At 46.6% G+C, this 25046-nt stretch overlaps 1 protein-coding gene across 7 annotated transcripts in view; it reads right to left on the reverse strand.

Moving 5' to 3' along the window:
• The window catches only part of DNAH14 (dynein axonemal heavy chain 14), a 427754-nt gene that overhangs the window by 306153 nt on the left and 96555 nt on the right, over positions 1-25046 (reverse strand). For all 7 annotated transcript variants that reach the window (XM_063919003.1, XM_063919002.1, XM_063918999.1 and 4 more), the window contains exons 18-22: positions 22514-22855; positions 20374-20776; positions 20102-20292; positions 12348-12593; positions 5042-5163 (exon numbers count right to left, since the gene is read on the reverse strand). In XM_063919003.1, the coding sequence (XP_063775073.1) occupies positions 5042-5163; positions 12348-12593; positions 20102-20292; positions 20374-20776; positions 22514-22855 (1304 nt within the window). The remainder of the gene's footprint in view (positions 1-5041; positions 5164-12347; positions 12594-20101; positions 20293-20373; positions 20777-22513; positions 22856-25046) is intronic.

A 25046-nucleotide genomic window follows, 5' to 3' on the forward strand; every position in this document is an offset into this window, starting at 1 on the left:
ATATATATGTATGCATGTTTAATATGCTATGTATATGTGTATATGGGTTCACTACGATCTCCCGGCGGCCGGCCTCCCGGCGACCAGCATACCGGCGCCGGGAGGCCGGCCGCCGGCTTACCAACAGTGTGGCGAGCGCAAATGAGCCCCTTGCGGGCTCGCTGCGCTCGCCACGCTACGCGCGCCACACTATTCTATTCTCCCTCCAGGGGGGTCGTGGACCCCCACGAGGGAGAATAAGTGTCGGTATGCCGGCGGTCAGGCTCCCCGGCGCCGGTATGCTGGTCGCCGGGAGCCCGACCGCTGGCATACTGAAGACCACCCGTGTATATGTATGTGTGTGTGTGTGTGTATGTATGTATATATATATATATAAAGGTTTGTAGAGAAGGGCACTCAATCCAGATTTGAAAAAAATTGTCTTTTAATATCACCCAACCAGGGCACTTAAAAAGGTGAACTACAGATTGCGGTGGCTCAGCATGAGATAATTTGAGATATTTATCCACAAAACATTGGCGTATCCATGCCTAAGTAATCATATCCATAGCAAGCGTATCATAATCATAGGGATACAAGTGGTAACTTAGCTAAGTTACCACTTGTATCCCTATGATTATGATACGCTTGCTATGGATATGATTACTTAGGCATGGATACGCCAATGTTTTGTGGATAAATATCTCAAATTATCTCATGCTGAGCCACCGCAATCTGTAGTTCACCTTTTTAAGTGCCCTGGTTGGGTGATATTAAAAGACAATTTTTTTCAAATCTGGATTGAGTGCCCTTCTCTACAAACCTTTATATTTATCTGGACTGTAATGGTACAGAACTTAAGGAGCACCTTATATACAAAGAAAAGGGTGTGCAAGTATTTATGTACAGGATTATATATATATATATATATATATATATATGTATGTGTAGATATATGTATATATATATATATATATATATATGTATATATATACACACACACACACACACACACACACACACTAGTTTTACGGACCCAGCATATACTGGGTCACCTCAGTCCCCACCCCCGTGATTGGCTCCGCCCAGTTCTGGAAACCCCCCCCCATGCAAATCCTGCGTTTGCCACTGGACAGTGCTAGTAGATGATTTTCCGCCCATCGGAGAATTCTTGTGGCTTCTGCCATTGCCATCCTGCTTCTTGTGCCGCCCTGTCGATTCACATGGGCGACTGCCGTGATGTTGTCTGACTGAATCAGCACCGGCTGGTGTAGGAGCAGGGATTTTGCTTGACTTAGGGCATTGTAGATGGCCCTTAGTTCCAGAATATTTATGTGAAGGGAAGTCTCCTGACTTGACCATAGTCCTTGGAAGTTTCTTCCCCTTGTGACTGCCCCCCAGCCTCGAAGGCTGGCATCCGTGGTCACCAGGACCCAGTCCTGTATGCCGAATCTGCGGCCCTCTAGAAGATGAGCACTGTGCAGCCACCACAGAAGAGACACCCTGGTTCTTGGAGACAGGGTTATTAAACGATGTATCTGAATATGCGATCCGGACCACTTGTCCAACAGGTCCCACTGAAAGATTCTGGCATGGAACCTGCCGAATGGAATTGCCTCGTAAGAAGCTACCATCTTTCCCAGGACCCGCGTGCAGTGATGCACCGATACCTGTTTTGGTTTCAGGAGGTCTCTGACTAGAGAAGACAACTCCCTGGCTTTCTCCTCCGGGAGAAACACTTTTTTCTGGACTGTGTCCAGAATCATACCCAGGAACAGTATACGTGTAGTCGGAACAAGCTGTGACTTTGGGATATTCAGAATCCAGCCGTGCTGGTGCAGCACTTCCTGAGATAGTGCTACTCCCACCATCAACTGTTCCTTGGACCGTGCCTTTATTAGGAGATCGTCCAAGTACGGGATAATTAAAACTCCCTTTTTTCGAAGGAGTATCATCATTTCGGCCATTACCTTGGTAAACACCCTCGGTGCCATGTACAGTCCAAACGGCCCTGTCTGGACTTGGTAATGGCAAACCTGTACCACAAATCTGAGGTACTCCTGGCGAGGATGGTAAATGGGGACAAGCAGGTAAGCATCCTTGATGTCCCGGGATACCATGTAATCCCCCTCGTCCAGGCTTGCAATAACCGCCCTGAGCGATTCCATCTTGAACTTGAATTTTTTTATGTATGTGTTCAAGGATTTTAAATATAAAATGGGTCACACCAAACCAAGCGGTTTCGGTACCCCAAACCGTGTGGAATAGTAACCCCGTCCTTGTTGAAGTAGGGGCCCTTGAGTATTACCTGCTGGGAATACCGCTTATTAATTGCCTCTAGTACAGCCTCCCTGCCTGAGGGAGTTGTCGGCAAGGCATATTTGAGGAAACGGCGGGGGGGAGACATCTCGAATTCCAGCTTGTACCCCTGAAATACTACTTGAAAGAAACAGGGATCCACCTGTGAGCGAGCCCACTAATTGCTGAAATTTTTGAGACGGCCCCCCACCGTACCTGGCTACACCTGTGGAGCACCCGCGTCATGCTGTGGACTCACAGGAAGCGGGGGAAGAATTTTGATTCTGGGAACAGGCTGACTGGTGCAGCTTTTTCCCTCTTCCCTTGTCTCTGTACAGAAAGGAAGCGCCGTTTGACCCGCTTGCTTTTCTGAAGCCGAAAGGACTGTACCTGATAATACAGTGCTTTCTTAGTCTGTGAGGAAACCTGAGGTAAAAATATTTCTTCCCAGCAGTTGCTGTGGATACGAGGTCCCAGAGACCATCCCCAAATCATTCCTCACCCTTATAAGGCAGAATCTCTATGCGCCTTTTAAGTCAGCATCACCTGTCCAGTGACAGGTCTCTAATACCCTCCTGACAGAATGGACATTACATTCATTTTGGATGCCAGCCGGCAAAATATTCCTCTGTGCATCCCTCATATATAAGACGACGTCTTTAATATGTTCTCATATTAGCAAACTAGTATGTTTGACAGGGTCACCGACCACGCTGCAGCAGCACGATCTGCAGGTCTCAGTCTAGTACCTGAGTGTGTAAATACAGACTTCAGGATAGCCTCCTGCTTTTTATCAACAGGTACCTTCAAAGTGGCCGTTCCTAAAACGGCAGTGCCACCTTTTTTGACAACCGTGTGAGCGCCTTATCCACCCTAGGGGATATCTCCCAGCGTAACTTATCCTCCTGGCGGGAAAGGGTACGCCATCAGTAACTTTTTAGAAATTACCAGTTTCTTAACGGGGGAACCCACGCTTTTCACACACTTCATTCATTCATCTGATGGGGGGACAAAACACTGCCTGTTTTTTCTCCCCAACCTAAAACCCATTTTTAGAGGTGCTTGGGTTAATGTCAGAAATGTATAACACATTTATTATTTGCCGGGATCAAGTCACGGATGTTCCTAGTGGATTGTGTATATGTCTCAACCTTGTCGACACTGGAGTCAGACTCCGTGTCGACATCTGTGTCTGCCATCTGAGAGAGCGGGCGTTTTTGAGCCCCTGATGGCCTTTGAGACGCCTGGGCAGGCGCGGGCTGAGAAGCCGGCTGTCCCACAGTTGTTACGTCATCCACCCTTTTATGTAAGGAGTTGACACTGTCGGTTAATACCTTTCACCTATCCATCCACTCTGGTGTCGGCCCCACAGGGGGCGACATCACATATATCGGCCTCTGCTCCGTCACCATATAAGCCTCCTCATTCAACATGTCGACACAGCCGTACCGACACACCGCAAACACACAGGGAATGCTCTAAACGAGGACAGGACCCACAAAAGCCCTTTGGGGGGACAGAGTGAGAGTATGCCAGCACACACCAGAGCGCTATATAATGCAGGGACTAACTGAGTTATGTCCCCTATAGCTGCTGTTTCTATATAATGTATACTGCGCCTAAATTTAGTGCCCCCCCCCCCCCCTCTCTTTTTTAACCCTTTTCTGTAGTGTAGACTGCAGGGGAGAGCTAGGGAGCTTCCTTCCAGCGGAGCTGTGAGGGAAAAATGGCGCCAGTGTGCTGAGGGAGATAGCTCCGCCCCTTTTCCGCGGCCTATTCTCCCGCTTTTTTATGGAATCTGGCAGGGGTATTTACCTCATATATAGCCCCTGGGGCTATATATTGAGGTATTTTTGCCAGCCAAGGTGTTTTTATTGCTGCCTCAGGGCGCCCCCCCCCAGCGCCCTGCACCCTCAGTGACCGGAGTGTGAAGTGTGAGAGGAGCAATGGCGCACAGCTGCAGTGCTGTGCGCTACCTTGGTGAAGACTGATGTCTTCATGCCGCCGATTTTCCGGACCATCTTCTTGCTTCTGGCTCTGTAAGGGGGACGGCGGCGCGGCTCCGGGACCGAACATCAAGGCTGGGCCTGCGGTCGATCCCTCTGGAGCTAATGGTGTCCAGTAGCCTAAGAAGCCCAATCCGGCTGCAAGCAGGCGAGTTCGCTTCTTCTCCCCTTAGTCCCTCGCTGCAGTGAGCCTGTTGCCAGCAGGTCTCACTGAAAATAAAAAACCTAAGTCTATCTTTCTTTCTAAGAGCTCAGGAGAGCCCCTAGTGTGCATCCAACCTCGGCCGGGCACAAAATCTAACTGAGGCTTGGAGGAGGGTCATAGTGGGAGGAGCCAGTGCACACCAGGTAGTCATAAATCTTTCTAGAGTGCCCAGCCTCCTTCGGAGCCCGCTATTCCCCATGGTCCTTTCGGAGTTCCCAGCATCCACTAGGACGTCAGAGAAATATGGTTAAAAAAAAAAGGGGCAGACTAGATGGGCCAAGTGGTTCTTATCTGCTGTCACATGTGTCTAGGTATGTAACGTAGTATACAATTACCACAATATGAATATACAGTAACAGAGGCTACTATTACAGGTTAGCCAATCAGATTGTACTGTTTTACTAATGTGTACTAATGGAAATGTTGTGAGTGGAGCAGAGTCATACAAATGGCTTCGGCTGAGAGGAGCCATCTTAGGCCGGCTGGTGATGTAGCTTCTCTGGGGGAACGTGCAATAGATCATAGAGTGAGTCTCAGATTAGGGAGAGTATACCTCTGGATATCAGACGCCAGGAAGATCTGCTCCAGGTACAGCCAGTTTCTCTGGCACCTCATCCATTCCTCCATGGTACGGGCGAAGAGACTCAGCTTCCTGTCCCACTCATCGACGATGTTCTGAGGCCAGAAGAAGGAATAGAAGTGAAAGGACATGTTTATTCTGCTGGTATCTGTAGTGCGGAAACACTGTGATCAATTGTCTGAGGAAAAGTTATGGCACGAACGGATATAATACCCAACCAAACTGTAACGCGTGGCGACGTTACTCCGCCAAATGCTGCACGTGATGTAGATTAATTGCACCCGAGTCACCTACACAGAACTGAATGCGTATTCCCCCATATGCACGGTTGTGCATCACTATCCATACACACATCGTCATTAGTGCGCACACATACCCCAGCCCTGTCCTTGGCGCAAGAGATCCGTCCGCAACAGGTGTATTTACAACTGCCCAACTCGGCACATCCCGCAATTCCATCAATAACGTCTGGCATCGTCAATACTTGTGTGCGCTCGGCTGCAGAGCATGCGCAGTGCAAAAGCATGCAAGAACAATGCGCAAAACTGGGCAGCGTTCAACTGTGCATCAGCCGCACAATGCGCTGGGACAATCGCCTGCAGCTGCTCTCATGTCACAAGACTGAGGGCGATTGCTCAAATCCCTACAATTCCTACACTTTCCATCCCTACCACTAACATCACCCACACACTAACCCTAACCTAACCCTCCATAGCCATCCCCCTCCTCAGCCAACCCCATCCTCAGCTCCAGGTTACAGATATTCTATCTATCCAAGGGGGTCATTCCGAGTTGATCGTAGCTGTGCTAAATTTAGCACAGCTACGATCATCTTCCCTGACATGCGGAGGGACGCCCAGCACAGGGCTAGTCCGCCCCGCATGTCAGTCCAGCCCCCAAAAGCTATTTGTGGAGTAACTCCCGGCCAGCGCAGCTCCTGCGGCTGGCTGGGAGTTGATCGTCGCTGCCACTGGCCGCAGAGGCTGCGTGAGACGTCATGCAGCCGCCGCGGCCCGCCACCCCAACGGTCCGGCCACGCCTGCGCTGGCCGGACCGCGCCTCCTAAACGGTGGCTTAACGCCACCGTCCAGCCTCCTCCCGCCCCGCGACCACCTCTGCCTGTCAATCAAGCAGAGGCAATGGCTAATGAACGATGGCCTTCGGCCATCCGGCATGCGCCGGCGCATGCGCAATCCCGACCCGATCGCTGCGCTGCGATAAACTGCAGCGAGCAATCGTGTCGGAATGACCCTCCAAATTCTATGTCTCCATATCTCCATAAGTCTCCATATCTGCTCCTGTCCCTCGTATTGGCTGCATGCCACAAAAGAACTACACACTATCCTCTGGGAGTGCGAGCAGGATCACATGCGGCAGGCGGTGGACGGCGAGGTGTGACCCGGCTGCGCGGCCAGCTGGCGTCAGACTGCGCAGTGTGACCTCTGCCCTTACATCACCCTGCACAGTGCGCACAGCTGGGGGGAGGAGGGAGCCGGGAGGAGGGATCTGGGCCTCCTGAGGAAGCTCAACGCTGCCTAGCATTGAAAAAGGTGGGTTACTAATCCCGAAATCCCCGGGATTAGAAACCTAAATCCTGGGATCCCGCCAATTCTGATCCCGGGATTGGCCATCCTACTCCGGAGTATCCAGATGATAGATCTACAGGAAAAAGATAGACATCAATAGGTCAGCCCCAAAGGGTCAACATTCCAAAGGCCGACAGGTAAAATGTGGACAGTGCTTAACATTGACAGGTTAACAAGGTCAAGAGGTTCAAAAGGTCGACATGACAGTGGTTGACACACATGGTTGACACAAGTTTTTTTTTCCATTTTTTTATTTTTCATCATTTACCATCCACGTGGCCTGCGATTGGGAATAGTAACCGTGCCTGAAGCGCGGCGAGTGGAGCGCGGCGAGTGAAGCATGGCGAGTGAAGTGTGGCGAGTGAAGCGAGCCCAGGAGGGTACACGTTTCCACTAATTTGGCTCAGATATAGTGAAACATACAAACTGACACCAACAAACAAAAAAAAACTTTGTGTCAACCTTTTTTGTATCAACCATTTTCACGTCGACCTTTAGACCCTGCATGTCGACCACTGTCTGTCCGTCTTTTTACTGTAGATCTAATGAACCACACCCAGTAAATATAGGGTTAAATTTAAAGTTGTACGCTAATGCAATTGCAATCGCGATTTTCTAGGCTACGCAACTACTAATGTTAGCGAGTGACGCAGCCGCCCAGAAACGAAAATAGACGCCCACCGGAGCGATCGCAACTCATTCGCAAGTTGTGTACATATATGCAGCCTATATGGAAGAACGTCAAACAGCGACTGCTTGAGGTTTGCAAGATGGCGCTCTCTGGAGCTGGGTATATACAGATGGAGCCCTGCTCATCTATCCCTTTAATAGGAGTAATTGAGCCAGGGCTGTCGGACTTAGGGGGTCATTCCGCTAGCTATTTTTTGCAGCGCTGCGATCAGGTCAAAACTCGTCAAAACTGCGCATGCATATGCACCGCAATGCGCGGGCGCGTCTTACGGGTACACAGCGGATCGTTGCTGGGCGATGGATTTAACAAAGAATCCATTCGCACAGCCGATCGCAAGAAGACTGACAGGAAGAGGGCGTTTGTGGGTGGCAACTGACCGTTTTCTGGGAGTGGTTGGAAAAACACAGGCGTGTCCATGCGTTTGCAGGGCGGGTGTCTGACGTCAATTCCGGGCCCAGACAGGCTGAAGTGATCGCAGCGGCTGAGTAAATTCAGGGCAACTCAGATACTGCACAAAGCTTTTTTGTACCGCTCGGCTGCACACGCGATCGCACACTTGCAAAGCAAAAAATACACTCCCCTATAGGCGGCGACTATCTGATCGCAACGCTGCAAAAAATAGCTAGCGAGCAATCAACTCGGAATGACCCCCTTAATCCCCTGCTGTAATGACTTAATCCCCTGCTGTATTGTTCTCTCTGTATTGTATTGCAGCTGAGAACAATAGATGAAAGGCTTATGCTAATAAGCCTTGGTGCACCAGAGAAGACTAGATGTGCGAGGCTCCATCTGTAGATGGAATGCGGCCCCTGAATGTGATGTAAGTTGTGTGGTTGCTTCTTACTGATTTCTGTCATTTCCTTGTATTAGTAATATCACTTTGCTTTCCTGCCCTGTATGAGAAGCAGTGGTGGAACTGTGGGAGGCAATGGAGTCACCTGCCGCCGGCCTCCTGACCTGCAGGTAGCACTTCTCCATAGCCTCCCACTGCCCGACAATCCATCGCCGGATCTGATTGGAGTGGACGGAGGAGCTGTGTCACCGTCGTGACACGGCAGCAGCAGCAGCAGCTGCCTCCTCGTATGCACAGAGAGAGCTCAGCTGGCTGCAGCTAGGGGGAGCTCCAGCACACAGCTGCTCACAGGACTTCCAAATGAGCTGGCCGGCTGAAGCTCTCTCATCCTCCGTCATGGGGATCGCACAAGGTAGGCACTGGCACCACCTGCCTCAAGCTGCTGCATTGTGTGTGTGTGTGTGTGTGTGTGTGTGTGTGTGTGTGTGTGTGTGTGTGTGTGTGTGTGTGTGTGTGTGGGTGTATATTGTTTTTAAGTGAGGTGTGTATGTCTGTGTTTTTTAAAGGAAAGTTGTGTGTTTAAGTGAAAAAGGTGTGTGTGTGTGTGTGTGTGTGTGTGTGTGTGTGTGTGTGTGTAAAAGTGGCATGTGTGTGAGTGAAAGAGGCATGTGTGTGTGTGTAAGTGACGCGTGTGTGTGTGTGTATTTGTGTTTAAGTGAAAGTGGCGTGTGTGTAAGTGAAAGAGGCGTGTGTGTGTGTGTGTGTGTGTGTGTGTGTGTGTGTGTGTGTAATTGTGTGTAAGTGAAAGTGGTGTGTGTGTGTGTGTGTGTGTGTGTGTGTGTGTGTGTAATTGTGGGTAAGGGAAAATGAGGTGTGTGTGTGTGTGTGTGTGTGTGTGTGTGTGTGTGTGTGTGTGTAATTGTGTGAAAGTGGCATGTGCGTGTAAATGAAAGTTGCGTGTGTGTAATTGTGTGTAAGTGAAAGTGATGTGTGTGTGTAATTGTGTGTAAGTGAAAAAGGTGCGTGTGAGTGAAAAAGGCGTACGTGTAAGTGAAAAAGGTGTGTGAGTTAGTGAAAGAGGTGTGTGTGTGTAAGTGAAAAAGGTGTGTGTGTAATTGTGTGTAAGTGAAAGTGTAAGTGAAAAAGGCGCGTGTGTGTGTGTAAGTGAAGAAGGCGTGTGAGTTAGCGAAAGAGGTGTGTGTGTGTGTGTGTGTGTGTGTGTGTGTGTGTGTGTAAGTGAAAGAGGCATGTGTGTAAGTGAAAGAGGCGTGTGAGTTAGTGAAAAAGATTGTGTGTGTGTGTAAGTGAAAGAGGTGTGTGTGTATTAAGTAAAAAAGGCATGTGTGTGTGCAAGGAGAAGAGGCATGTGTGTGTGTGTGTGTGTGTGTGTGTGTCTATACTATTGCGAAAGATACCTGAGTACGCTGCTACTGTTCACCCTGTGTACTAGATATTTACATATGTATATATATATACTGTATATATATATATATATATATATATATATATATATACAGTATATATATATATATATATATATATATATATATATATACCTATATGTATAGGGGCGAGGGGGGGCACCAACATTTTCTCATGCCTCCAGGCGACTGGGGCGTACTTACGCCACTGATGAGAAGGTTATCCTACTGTCACCAATTACCATCCTTTCATCTCCATTCCTCCATTATCTTCCCAATACATAAGACAATCTCTAATAACAAAGGGGGTAATTCCAAGTTGATCGCAGCAGGAACTTTTTTAGCAGTTGGGCAAAACCATGTGCACTGCAGGGGGGGGCAGATGTAACATGTGCAGAGAGAGTTAGATTTGGGTGGGTTATTTTGTTTCTGTGCAGGGTAAATACTGGCTGCTTTATTTTTACACTGCAATTTAGATTGCAGATTGAACTCACCACACCCAAATTTAACTCTCTCTGCACATGTTATATCTGCCTCCCCTGCAGTGCACATGGTTTTGCCCAACTGCTAAAAAAGTTCCTGCTGAGATCAACTGAGAATTACCCCCAAAGTTTTGTGCTGTTTCGGGGTTTTATAGAGCCCACAGATCACCGTGTTACTGCTTACACCACAAAGTGTCACTTACACAGAGCATTTTGGATACGTTCTAGGTGTTTATTGCTCCTGCACAACTGCCCTGGGGCTCATTTGGAATGAAACAGCCTTTTAATGCAAATCGAGAAATGATTTTATAATGATAAGTCCTCATATGAGATTTTAGGGAATAGGAACCACAGCAAAGGTCAGCACAACTAGATGTTTCAGGGAGAAATACTGTGAGATGATAATTATGTGTTTTTATATTGGGAGCATCATTTCCTAATGTGTAATTAGCGCTATTACAAAGCACAAATATATATACGTTGTTAGATGTAGAACACATTACCCAGTAATACATAAATACCTCCAACATTATATTACAGCTAGGAGAGAATTATTATTAATATGAGTGTATTTACAGTGTCATTTGCAAAACTATACAAGCGCCATAAATATGTGAGGCGGAGAACGTGATTTCACTCAGACGTTCAGTAGCTCATCTGGAAATAATCGTACACAGGAATTACCAAAATGTATTGTTTTATTTCAAATGTATTAGGTACAGAATAGTTTAATATGGTCACATAATGGGGGTAATTGGTGCAGAGAGGAAAAGTTGCTATAAGTTTTACACCTCACTATTTGCATTTCTCTGTGCAGTCTGGGTTATAGTACCTTTCTCCCGTGCACCAGCTTTCATAAACGTACAGTGATAGGGAATAGAAAACAATGTATGCACATCATTCTCCAAAATGGAATATGGGGGTCATTCCGAGTTGATCGCATATAGCAACTTTTTGCTGCTGCGATCAACTAGTCCACGCCTATGGGGGAGTGTATTTTAGCTTAGCAGTGCTGCGATCGCTTGTGCAGTCCTGCTAAGCTAAAAAAAATTCACAGAAAACTAGACTAGGCCTATACCATCTTACCCTGTGCGATGGATCCAGCGATGATGGGCTCGGCTTTGACGTCACTCCTTCGCCCTCCGTTCTCCTGGACACGCCTGCGTTTTACTCACCACTCCCCGAAAACGGCTCCAAACGCTCCGGGTCCGCTCTGGAAAACCCTCTTCCTGTCAATCTTCTTTGCGGTCCGTCCTGCGACCGCTTTCTTCTTTAGACGCAACGTAACCCGGCGACCCCTGTAACCGGGCAACGTCGTGCACTGCGGCCGCCGCACATGCGCATTCCACACCCGTTCGCACCGCAGCGATAAACCGCTGCATGCAAACGGGTCTGAATGACCCCCCTATATCCCTTGGACTATTAGCACAAAAGTAAGGACTTATTTATTAATTATTGCAAAAACGATCATTTCACTTCCCCTTCGGGAGCTGTGGCCGTTCTGCGCATTCGCGGTCTGCCGACCTTACATGTACGATGACCACTGCTGGGGAGGGTTCCAGAGGAGGGATGTGTTTCCATAGATCTACGTTAAAAAGGTCTACAGTCAACAGGTCAACCCCAAATGGTCGACATGGAAAAGGAAGACAGGGTGAAAAGTTTGACAGGAAAAAGGTAGACAGTACAAAAGGTCGGCAGGATAGAAAGGTCGATGTGGAAATGATCGACACAAAAAGGTCAACACAATTTTTGGGGGGAGTTTTTTTTCTTCACTTTTCCCCCCAGAAAACTCCCCAACAGTGTACCACTTTGCTCACTATGCTTCGTGCAAGGTTACCATTCCCAATTGTAGTCCACGTGGATGGTAAAGGATGAAAATGTTGGAAAAAGTGAAAACATTTTTCAAAAACTTGTGTTAACCATATGTGCGTCGACCATTCTCAAACTTTTGTATTGTCTACCTTTTACACGTCGACCTTTTGTACTTGATGTACTTTTGTACTTGATGACCTAATTCATGTCGGCCATTTGGTGTCGACCTGTCATCCAGAGACCGTCTCCTCTCGGGTACAAGCTCTGGAAAGTTTTACTTTCCGGAGCTTGATACATATGGGGAATGCGCCAAACCTCTGAAAACATCTTAGTACATTCCGCCCTCAGAGTTTCCACAGCGGAATGTTCAACACAAAGACAAAAAAACAGAAAATGCAGCAAAACATCCCTAATATAGAGCTTGCTAACTTTAGCTGTGCTTTAAAGCATAGAATACAAATAATGAAGGGTTTGGCCTTATAATATAATATCACCTTAATTGGCTGACAGTAGCGGGAGCTCTTTACTGTAGATAGGGTGACCTGCGATTCCTCTAATTGAGCCGTTATATCTTCTGCAGATGCAATGAGCAGGATCTCGGAGAGCTCGGACTGGTGCGCCGTTAGCTTAAAGTTTGTTTTATTCCACAGACTGACGACTTTATCCAGCATCCCTTGCAGCGTGGCCTCGTTTGTTGCCGTTGTGGAGATGTCCGTTATTTTATCTTTATGCTGAAATATCTGTACAGTGAAAATAAATAAGAAATGATGAATACGCAGCAGCGATGATACAAGGGGGCATGTTACAGACACACACAGGTTAATACTAGATTAATAGCACAATAAATATGGAGTCATTTGAATACAGGACATTTATTTGAGAGAGAAAATGGTTTCTTTGTGGAAGAAGCAAAGGACGGTGGCACAAAGCGGTACTGGGGCGCTTCCGAAAACCAGAATGTGTTTTCTTTACGTGCGAGTAAATCTTGTGATAATACTCTTACAATACAACAGCTTAGAGAGTAGTGTACCGCAGGGCCGTCTTTTCATATGGGCCCAAGGGGTATAAGGGCCCTATGCTGATAGCTGAGGGTCCCCTCTTTCCAGGGGTACCAGATTTTTGAAAATCGTCCCTGGGGAATTGGAGTCTTCAAAGCAGTGGTCCCCATCCCAGCCTGTTAATTGCTCTTCCCAGCCAGATATCTCGGGTTCTGTCTGACTTAGATTTTTTCTGAGGATAAACTCCAAAAGCTCGGACTCTCCCCTTTTGGTGGACACTGGGAGCTTGTCTCTACTATGCCCAGAACCGGAGATATCAGCCTTCCAGCAGCTGGTCCCTGCTCCAGCTCCACGCGCCTGGTATACAGTTTTATATTTTCATTGGTGAATTGCTCTGGCTCCTGATCTCTGATCCCCAAGTCCCCAGTACAGTACCTCCTGAAAGGTGTCCCCAGTACCTCCTGAAAGGTGTTCCCAGTACCTCCTGAAACGTATTCCCAGTACCTCCTGAAAGGTGTTCCCAGTACCTCCTGAAAGGTGTCCCCTGTACCTCCTGAAAGGTGTTCCCAGTAGCTCCTGAAAGGTGTCCCCAGTACCTCCTGAAAGGTGTCCCCTGTACCTCCTGAAAGGTGTCCTCAGTACCTCCTGAAAGGTGTCCCCTGTACCTCCTGAAAGGTGTCCTCAGTACCTCCTGAAACGTATTCCCAGTACCTCCTGAAAGGTGTTCCCAGTACCTCCTGAAAGGTGTCCCCTGTACCTCCTGAAAGGTGTTCCCAGTAGCTCCTGAAAGGTGTCCCCAGTACCTCCTGAAAGGTGTCCCCTGTACCTCCTGAAAGGTGTCCTCAGTACCTCCTGAAAGGTGTCCCCTGTACCTCCTGAAAGGTGTCCTCAGTACCTCCTGAAAGGTGTCCCCTGTACCTCCTGAAAGGTGTCCTCAGTACCTCCTGAAAGGTGTTCCCAGTACCTCCTGAAAGGTGTCCCCAGTACCTCCTGAAAGGTGTCCCCTGTACCTCCTGAAAGGTGTCCTCAGTACCTCCTGAAAGGTGGAACTCTCTACTGTTTTACCCCATTGAAAACTAAAGGCCCATACACACTGGCCAACATATCACCCGTTCTCTTGAACGGCCGATATATCGCGGGTCCGTCGGCCAGTGTGTACGGCCGATACGTCTGTGAACTCCGTCGTTCACAGACGTATCGCGTCGGCCCCGCAGCACAGCCGACGGCCAATATATCTACCGATATATTGGCGCGTCGCTGTGTGTGTACGTCGGTCGGCCGACCGCCCGTACACATGCTGCGGCGGCCGGCGGTGATTGACAGCTGTACTGGGCGGGCGTGTGTACACGCCCGCACAGTTCATGACGTCAGTCTCCGACGGATCGGGCAGTGTGTATGCACAGCACACTGCCTGATCTGTCCATAGATATATCTGCAGATCAATTGATCTGCAGATATATCTTTCCAGTGTGTACCCACCTTAAGAAATCTATTTTCCAGAAACTGGAGATATCTGCAGTCAAGCAAGCTGCCCCCCACCGGAAAATTATGAATTCTATAGATTGTAAGCTTGCGAGCAGGGCCCTCCTACCTCTATGTCTGTCTGTTTTTACCCAGTTTTGTTCTATTACTGTTGTTCTAATTGTAAAGCGCAACGGAATATGCTGCGCTATATAAGAAACTGTTAATAAATAAATAAATAAATAATACTAAGCCAACTCCACTCTCCACCCCTCATCTGCGTATTAAACACCCCCCTACCAGCCTGGTTGTCATGTACTGGGGCCCCTTCATTCAGCCCAATGCCCCTTCTACAGTTTAGTGTTCTCCCTCCTGCCCCATCTGTGCAGTAAAGGGGTAATTAGCAGAAATTACTGCTCCAGGTCCTACATGCTGAGCGGAAGATAGAACACCCCCTACCGCCCGCGGGACATCAAAGCTGCCTATGATCGCACCCCCAACCCTACCGCTGGAGTATAAGTAGGGGCCCTAGTGCACTGCTTTGCCCAGGGGCCTACACTGGGGTCCGGTCTGAAGATCGACAGTATCTAGGTCGACAATGTTTAGGTCGACCACTGTAGGTCGACAGTCACTAGGTCGACATGGATGGAAGGTCGACAGGGTTTCTAGGTTGACATGTGCTAGGTCGACAGGTCTAAAGGTCGACATGAGTTTTTCACATTGTTTTTCTTTTTTTGAAATTTTTCATACTTAACGATCCACGTGGACTACGATTGGAACGGTAATCTGTGCCGAGCGAAGCGAAGGCACCATGCCCGAAGCATGGCGAGCGAAGCGAGCCATGCGAGGGGACGCGGTGCACTAATTTGGGATCCCGGTCACTCTACGAAGAAAACGACACCAAAAAAAAAAAAAAATCCTCATGTCGACCTTTAGACCTGTCGACCTAGCACATGTCGACCTAGAAACCCTGTCGACCTTCCATCCATGTCGACCTAGTGACTGTCGACCTACAGTGGTCGACCTAAACATTGTCGACCTAGATACTGTCGATTTGATGAACCACACCCCCTACACTGCTGTTAAGACGGCCCTGGTCTACCGGTATGAGTGAGGGTCTGACATCATTACAGGTTTTGTCTGATGTCATTGTCATGTATAATATCAGCTGGCCTCTTCTCCACAATGTTCTGGCCCAGAAGTGTAACGCTTGCAACTACATGTCATCATGATGTTGCCACGCAACAGAGTCGAAGTTTCAGATATTCAAGTCTTTCACTTTGCCGTGAGCGCCTGGAACCCTACATGCAGTACTGCAGTTGCATCTTCCTACACTTGCTCATAGCGTGTATAGTGGAACAGCATATAAATATTTTCTAACATAGCCATCCTTTCTGTACTCGGCATAATTAAAAGGGGACTCCACTTAAATATGTTATTTCTCGATAAAATTATTAATTAAGAAAACTATTATGCTGGGTGAAACAACTCAAGGGAATAACGCCTGAAATGGGATCCGGGCAGAATCGCACCAGTCGAAATACTGACATCGGAATGCCGACACTGCTCGGAATGCCGGCGCTACGCTTCACATTACTTGTTAAAGACTCAGAAACAAACTGTTACAGCTGTCTGACTTATAGTCTATCAAAAATGACATTCCTTAGCAACATCTGTAATCATGGTTACAAACTAGACTGTACTCTTTGTTTCCACGGTTACAGAAGTTGATATGTGGAAAATCAGTTTTTCACACACTATCCATAAACTGAATGTTTCTAAGTCTTCAGCAGAGAATTTCAGGTACAACTGCTATTTCAAGTACCGTTAGTTGTTCCTGTAACATTGTGTTACCTAGTTTAATAATTTTATATATGCAACATAAGTTTTGCAAAACTGGAGTTACCCTATAATTGATTCCAGAGAATAGGGATACTTATTGTTTAGTTCTGAGATGTCAGCAATCTGGGGTAAAATTACTAACTCAGTTACTAAGACTGATATGAAATGGCTTTTAATATGGCTGTTGTTTTCAATTTTGGGTTTAAACATGGGGAGTAGGAGCCACCACTTAGTAATTGTGGCCTTCTGCCCGCAAACGTTTTACAAGAACTTCACATCTGTGTCCTGTGGGTAACACTACTCCATTCACTATCTATTATTCTGTGACTTCCTCCATTCTCCAACGATCCTGAAATACTCTGCACTACTGTAAATATTACAGGTCGATCTAGCTCCACCCTCTTCAAAACTAGGATGAAATGGACGAGCAGACAGAACACATCCATAGTCAAATGCATCATAAAAATGGGTTTCCATCTCTTTGTTCTGCAAAACAATTGTTCACTAAATCTAAATAACCCATAAGTCCTCAAATGTAACAATTATATTGCACAAGGGCGCAGTTTCCAAAATAAAATACAGAATTCATTTATAGCTATACATAAAGTCATTAAGATGAAATATATTCATCCCAACCCTTGCAGGGTCCATAGTAACGAGTGTAAGATATCTGCCCTACGGCAAGACAAATTATACAATTTAAGTTTACGGTGATGGCAATTTTCTGATTTTAATTCCCTTCTAACGCGTCTTCTTTATAGTTTTGATGCTGCGGTTATTTTATCTGCAGAAATAGCACGTTCTTACAGTCAGAGATGTGCCATAACACATCTAACACTGTAATAATCGTTACAATTATTATAAGCGTCACATAGAGGTGATACCGCTTTATTTCTGCTGGCAGGAGAGTGAACGGCCTCCGTCTGGCAATCTAAGTATTCAGCGAGTCTGATGAGCCAGGGCACCTGCAATTAGCTAAGAAGATCCGTGACAAATGGGGAAACCGGTCTGTACGCCTTATATAATGAATATCAATGATTTTCTTCCAGGGGTTGGTGACTGTGTATTATATCATTATGAGCTGTTATCCACTCTGCTGTCTGGAGTTCTCTCTCTCTCTCTCTCTCTCTCTCTCTCTCTCTCTCTCTCTCTCTCTCTCTCTCCTTCCTTGTCTCTCTCCTCTCTCATTTTCTTCTTGTTGCTCCCCCTCTTACTCCATCTCTCTCTTTCCCCCATCTCCCTCTTTCTTTCTTTCTTTCTTTCTTTCTTTCTTTCTTTCTTTCTTTCTTTCTTTCTTTCTTTCTTTCTTTCTTTCTTTCTTTCTTTCTCTTTCTTTCTTTCTTTCTTTCTTCTTTCTTTCTCTTTCTTTCTTTCTTTCTTTCTTTCTTTCCCTCTTTCTTTCTTTCTTTCTTTCTTTCTTTCTTTCTTTCTTTCTTTTCTTTCCCTCTTTATTTTTCTTTCTCTTTTTTTTCTTTCCCTCTTTTTCTCTCTTTCTTCTCTTTCTTTCTTTCTTTCTTTCTTTCTTTCTTTCTTTCTTTCTTTCTTTCTATCCCTCTTTCTATCCCTCTTTCTTTCTTTCTTTCTTTCTTTCTTTCTTTCTTTCTTTCTTTCCCTCTTTCTTTCTTTCTTTTCTTTCCCTCTTTATTTTTCTTTCTCTTTTTTTTCTTTCCCTCTTTTTCTCTCTTTCTTCTCTTTCTTTCTTTCTTTCTTTCTTTCTTTTCCTCTTTCTATCCCTCTTTCTATCCCTCTTTCTTTCTTTCTTTCTTTCTTTCTTTCTTTCTTTCTTTCTTTCTTTCTTTTCTTTCTTTCCCTCTTTCTTTTTCTTTCTCTTTTTTTTTCTTTCCCTCTTTTTCTCTCTTTCTTCTCTTTTTATCCCCTCTTTCTTTCTTTCTTTCTTTCTTTCTTTCTTTCTTTCTTTCTTTCTTTCTTTCTTTCTTTCTTTCTTTCTTTCTTTCTTTCTTTCTTTCCCTCCTTTTTCTTTCTTTCTTTCTCTCTCTCACACTACCATGACTCTTTCATCTGCGTGTCATTATTGACTGATTAAGTATAGGAATAACAGAAGTGTTTGCAAATGCTGGAGAGAGCAAAACCAGTGTCTTTGTCAGCTCCTGTACTGAGCCATCTTTCCACTTATATCGCTGGGGTATCTGAAATGGGTGCAGAGTTTATGGTGCACATCGGCCCCCGGGTCCAGCCCACACTGCACAGCCGACTGCTATATTTAATATTTACCTCTCTGAGATTTGCGCATGTGCAGTAGAGAAGTCAACAGATATATAGCACTGGTACCATGTTGTCGAAGACCTGAGTACGCATAGAACACTCGGCACAATGCCAATGTGTATAGACTATAGAAAAGTGGGGAAATGCACAGGCAGCCACAGGGGTTGGTCCTGGGTGCAGGGCCCCACACAGCTTACATCTCTTCCCAGCAGATCTGTAGCCTGTAGGCTGTATTGTCAACGCACCATCTTTACGTGGCATCAGCTAACTTCAATCAATGTGGATTTAGGTCCGAATTCTATAAAACTAAGAGTTCTCAACTAACGACTTTCGGTGATAATTATAGAAAGAACAACGTCCTCAATGTAGAAGAAAGCCTAAAAAAAAAAGACCAATTAATAGATTTGGCAATGATAGTTCTCAACGTGGTGTTGCAGTTCCTGCAATCGGAATGGATTGAGCCCTTACAGGAGGTGGTTGTAAAGTTTCTTACGTAGAAGACTGTCACACTGTTGGCCCTGGCTTCAGCCAGGCGTGTGTCGGAATTGGGGGCGTTGTCTCACAAGAGCCCCTATTTGATTATTCATGAGGATCGAGCTGAACTCAGAACTCGTCAGCAATTTCTTCCAAAGGTGGTGTCTGCGTTTCATATCAACCAACCTATTGTGGTTCCGGTGGTTACCGACACCTCCTCTACCTCAAATTCCCTAGATGTTGTGAGGGCTTTGAAGGTGTATGTAAAGTGAACAGCTTGTCACAGAAAATCGGACTCGCTGTTTGTTCTTTATGATCCCAATAAAATTGTGTGTCCTGCTTCAAAGCAGTCTATTGCTCGCTGGATCAGGCTTACTATCCAGCATGCTTACTTTACGGCAGGTTTGCCATGTCCGCAATCTGTACAGGCCCACTCTACTAGGTCGGTGGGTTCTTCCTGGGCGGCTGCCCAGGGTGTCTCGGCATTGCAGCTCTGCCGAGCGGCTACTTGGTCGGGTTCGAAAACGTTTGCTAAGTTCTGCAAGTTCGATACTTTGTCCGCTGAGGATCTTCAGTTTGGTCAATCAGTTCTGCAGGAACCTCAACACTCTCCCACCCAGTTTGGGAGCTTTGGTACATCCCCATGGTACTAATGTGGACCCCAGTATCCTCTAGGACGTAATAGAAAATAGGATTTTAATTACCGGTAAATCCTTTTCTCGTAGTCTGTAGAGGATGCTGGGCGCCCGCCCAGTGCTTCGTTTTTCCTGCACTGTTACTTGGTTAAGTATTGTTGTCGGTTCAGCTGTTGCTGTTCCTGCTCAAGTTGGGTTAGCATGGCTTTCCTCTTGGTTTGTGTGTGCTGGTTCAAATCTCACCACTGGCCTGTCAATCCTTCTGTCAAGGTATGTCCGTCTCCTCGGGCACAGTTTCTAAACTGAGTCTGGTAGGAGGGGCATAGAGGGAGGAGCCAGCGCACACTATTAGTTTCTTAAAGTTCCAAGACTCCTAGTGGTCCCGTCTATACCCCATGGTACTAATGTGGACACCAGTATCCTCTAGGACGTAAGAGAAAAATTGCACGGTGATAAAGTACCAACCAACCAGCTCCTAACTGCCATGTTACAGGCTGTGTTTTAAAAATGAGAGTTAGGAGCTGATTGGCTGGTACTTTATCACCGTGCAATTTTTCACTCTCCGAGGCTTGATAAATCTGGTCTTTGGTTAGAAATTTGATTGGCCATATTTACCCTAAGTTCCAGAAGGCTTCCCAGGGTGAAATTCTTGTCTCTCGTTATCATGCGACCGATGGTGAAGTGTATAACGTCCCAATGCCTGGCTTGGAGGCAGGGATTCCTTAAAGCCACCACAATGGGCAAACTCTGTTTAAAATCCATGATGGACTGTTTCAGACCTGTCACGACAACATTTGCTGGCAACCCTGAAATGAGACACATTTGTCATTGTGGCAGACATCTTGAATTGCGGTTACAACGTGTAAAAACAATGGCCAAGCATTTACCTTTCTCGAGCATAAATAACGTATGGCTGAACCGGTTGACGTCTCGCTGAATCACATCAACGTTGAGGCTCTCAAACGAGGTGAGTCGCCATTCTGTGGACAAACTGGCCCATTCTTCTCGGGCTTCCCAAAGGAGCTTCCTCAGACTCAAATCACACTCAACCTCGGAGATATCAGCGCTGACCGTTTGGGCTGTGATGGCGGCTCCCGGGGTCTTCTTTGAAAGAAGCAGGTCTACGAACTTTGCCTTCATCTGAGTGATTGAGCTCCCGAACCGCTCCTGGTAGCTGGAGTAATACCGGGCTCTGTTGGCGAGGATTTCAAACTCATCCAAGAGGCTGGCAATAATCTCTTTGGCTTTGAGTGGATATGTGTCACCTTCTAGCAGTATCGGGTTCCTCACCTTAACATAGAAAACACGGCCTTGAGACTAACGCCATACTAACATAGGGAAATGTGTCAGTGCCAAAAACTGTCTGCACCGGGTGTATTGTGCATATATCTCACATGGAAGAGTCTGCAATCAGCAACTTAATGGTCTGTAATTATTTTTATTTCTGACCTTGGCATATATATTTATAAGACACGAAGGGGGGTATTCAATTGTTTGAAAAGTCAGTTGGGTGTCTGTTTTTTCCTATCTAATATACAGAAAAATAACAGACACCCAACCGACTTTTCAAACAATTGAATTCCACCCTTAATCTTAATTCGTTTCACAGAACCACTGAAACCAACTCATAAACTGCCTTACATCAATATAATAAAAAACCCTAATCATTATAAATTTATATGGAAGATCCCGTCCCTTGAAAGAGCTATTTTTACATTGTATCTGCTGCAAAGTTGAGCGCAAGCTATTGTTCTCTGTTAACAAGCATGGGATGCAGCTGCAGGTAGCTGGGCTGTCCCTGACACGGTCGCACCTCATTCTCCTGCGCCAACCCGTGGCAGAGATGTAGCGGTCTCTGCCCACCAACAGCGCTGCCAATTTTCTCCATGCTCCAGTTACAAAAGTACAAGGAGAGCGGAGAGCGGCTGCAGCGGTGGAATTGATGATCAGCCCCCCCCCCCCCCCCCCCCCCCGACACAAGGGTGGTCATTCCGAATTGATCTCTATCTGCATTCGTTCGCTGTGCAGCATGCGTATTCGGCACAATGCGCACGCGCGACGTACTATTACAACCAACTATGTAGTTTCACACAGGGTCTAGCGAAGCTTTTCAGTCGCACTGCTGGCCGCGGAGTGACTGACATGAAGTGGGCGTTTCTGGGTGTCAACTGACCGTTTTCAGGGAGTGTTCAAAAAAACGCAGGCGTGCCAGAAAAAACGCAGGCGTGGCTGGGCGAACGCAGGGCGTGTTTGTGACATCAAAACAGGAACTGAACAGTCTGAAGTGATCGCAAGCGCTGAGTAGGTCTGGAGCTTCTCTGAAACTGCACAAAATTATTTTGTAGCCGCTCTGCGATCCTTTGGATCGCACTTCTGCTAAGCTAAGATACACTCCCAGTGGGAGGCGGCATAGCGTGTGCACGGCTGCTAAAAACCGCTAGCGAGCGATCAACTCGGAATGACCACCAAGGTCCAATGCACTCTGCATAAGGGGGAGGGGTAATATCACTGCCACATTCCCCCCCCCCCCCCCCCCCCTTCCTTCATGCAGAGTAGTACCCAGTAAGGTGTGGATGGATGGGAGTGTCATTATTCAAGACCAATGTTCCAATGGGGGATATATGGACATTTAATACATTTTAAAATATATGTTCTAAACTTATTTAAATAAAAAAATAAAAAAAATCCCATCACCAGTTAAGTGGTTAGGAACAAATAGATGAATATACTAATTAGCGAGGACACACACTTTGCTGCAGGGGGGCTTATCCTGACAGTGAGGCACGGCGCTGCAGATTACTCGCCCACCTTACTAACCCTGATTTGCTAGACTGGTAATAACTTTCCTGGTGAGTTTTGCAGTCGGCAGCATAACCTCGCTCAGCGTTATTACCTACTTACAGTACATTTCCCAGCTATAATCTACTTAAGACGCAGAGTCTGCCTTTTTGAGAGAAAAAAAAACCTGACATGAAAAACCTGCGTCAGACTGAGACACGGAACGCTAGCAGTGAGCGAGAAACCTACTTTGATCTTGAACTCCATTAACTCAAAGTGCAGGTCTGAAATATACTTGTCCAAATCCCCGCTGAACTGAATAATGTCCTCGTTCTTTTTAGCTTGGCAGAAGAGAACGGCGGATTTCAGCTGCTGGAAGCTGGGAATGAGGCTTTGATAGAGAGCGGTGTCTTCTATAGGAATATTGATGCTGTAGTCTTTGGCGACGGCGTAGAGCTGGATGATGGTGTTGTATTGTGTCTCCATGGATGGAAGCTCGGAGGAGACTTGTCCAAGAAACGTCAAGTGCTCCACAAATTCCTCCACCAGCTTCAGCTCCCTGTTTAGTCTTTGCAAGTATCTATGAATGACCTGAAAGAGCGCAGAGATACATTTATAACATGGACGTGGTTTATAAAAGCGTAGAATGGGAGACGAAAACTAACAGTCCATCGTGTGTGTGTGTGTGTGTGTGTGTGTGTGTATATATTGATAATGCCGATTGATTACCTTATAACCTTCACTATATACAGGTAAGAGACTCAGTACGCAATTGGCGTATGGGGTACCGTAAGGGTACGCACTTAGCGTAGCATACGCTCGGCCGTGATCGAGACGCACATGCGACACGCTCGCTCACAGTTTAATGCGTGGTGTCGAGCACGCTATAGGCGGTCGACTACCGTAATGCTACGCTACCAGCGTAGCGGACGCTCGAGACCACGAGGGGAACACGAGCGGCGCAGACGCTCACGGGATGACACTCAGTAAACCTTGAATGTAACACACAGAAAGGATACTCTTATACTGTAAACCTTGTACTGAAATACTGTAGCGATGTAACGCTGCTTAACCTTGTTAATGCTAAAGCTGCTTGAGCGGTTGAGACGCTCCGATTACCCACAGTAATGTAATGAACACTCGATACTTTACTAAGGTTCCAAAACCTTTACTAACAAGCTTTTAGTTATATCGAAAAGGGCAAAACAGTTGACAAGTCATACACTACAAGCTAACATATAATTCTAACAGAATATCTAGACAGAAATATACACAATAGTAAACGATCACAAATACAAATACATAGACTAAGAATGAATGGCTAACATTACACGGGTAACAAAATGGCCACAGAGAAACATACCATACGGGGAACACTCGCAAGCGCAACCGGAATCCAGTCCTCCAATTATCAGAGATAAATGTTGAAGAGAGAGAGTACTCGCCGGTCTGGGGACAGTGACCCTTATATACACAACATACAGTGTACTACAAAGGGCCCTACAATCTCATTGTTCATTGGACACAGGAATGTCTCTCTGCACTGTAACAAAAGGTCATAGGTGGATTTGAACAGGTGGGCTGTGGCTATTACAAACTGCTCAGGTGGGAGGGAATCGCCGGATTCCCGCTGCATGGATAATGAACTGCAAATATAAGAAATGTCCAGAAACTACTAATGGCCATAACTATACGCAGGAGCGATTAATCTTTACCTAACCAACACCGGATTGTTGCTATTAAAATACTCTTCGGTTAGGTACCAGACACCACTGTTCAACCTTAATCAGACCCTTTGTACAACGTAAATAGGGATTCCCAAGTCCGTGAACAAGTCACATTAAACAAACTTACAGTTATCATTAAGGGGAACTTTACCTATAAAACCTGCTATATGGATTTATTAAGTAGTGATTGAGTCGCCCGCTAGACGCACACAAACTCTACCGTAAATGCACATACCATGCGCTTGAGCGCACACCCGTAGAGGCGCCGTCACGCAATTGCGAATATGTGCACGCACGCCAGAGAAAGTGCATGTGCAGCGGGCAAGCGCATGAGGTGAATATATGGCAACGTGTAGCATGATATTTTTCCGACTTTGACAATATATATATATATATATAAATAAAATCAGTATGATTACCCGACTGACAGGATCCCGGTGGTCGAAACACGACACCAGAATCCCGACCTGGAGTGCTTCCTTTTTCCCCTCGCCAGCTTGCCACGCTTAGGTTGCTACAAGGTTCTCTTCCCCCCCTCGGGTAGTGACGTGGACCACCACTCAAGTGGGGTTTCTGGCCGGTAGTCAGGATTACGACCCAAGGCTGTTTGGATTTTGGCGTTGAGATTGCAACCGCCGTGATCCCTACAGTCGGGAATATAACTGCATACTAAATATATATATATATTTGCAATCCGGTTGGGATCTCGGCGTTTGGTATCCCAGCAGTCGGAATATCGATACAGGAATACGGACACTGCTAGGAATACCAACACTGGGATGCCATTTGGGATCCTGGCTGTCAGAATACTGATGCCAAAATTCCGACATTGCTCGGGAATACTGATGCCATTTCATTCGCTGGAATCCCGAACGTCAGGATCCCGAACATAACTGTGCGGGGCTGCTTAGGATCAGGCCGCGGTGGGGGAATGTTAGGTCTAGACTGCGGGGACAGGGTTAGGCTGATTGAGGGGGGCAGGGATAAGCTGCGGAGAGGGAGGGATGGGCTTAGGCACCATCGGAGGAAGGGTTAAGCAGGGCCGTAACTACGTG

The sequence above is a fragment of the Pseudophryne corroboree genome, chromosome 4, assembly GCF_028390025.1.
Source record: "Pseudophryne corroboree isolate aPseCor3 chromosome 4, aPseCor3.hap2, whole genome shotgun sequence".
Classification (NCBI taxonomy): Eukaryota; Metazoa; Chordata; class Amphibia; order Anura; family Myobatrachidae; genus Pseudophryne; species Pseudophryne corroboree.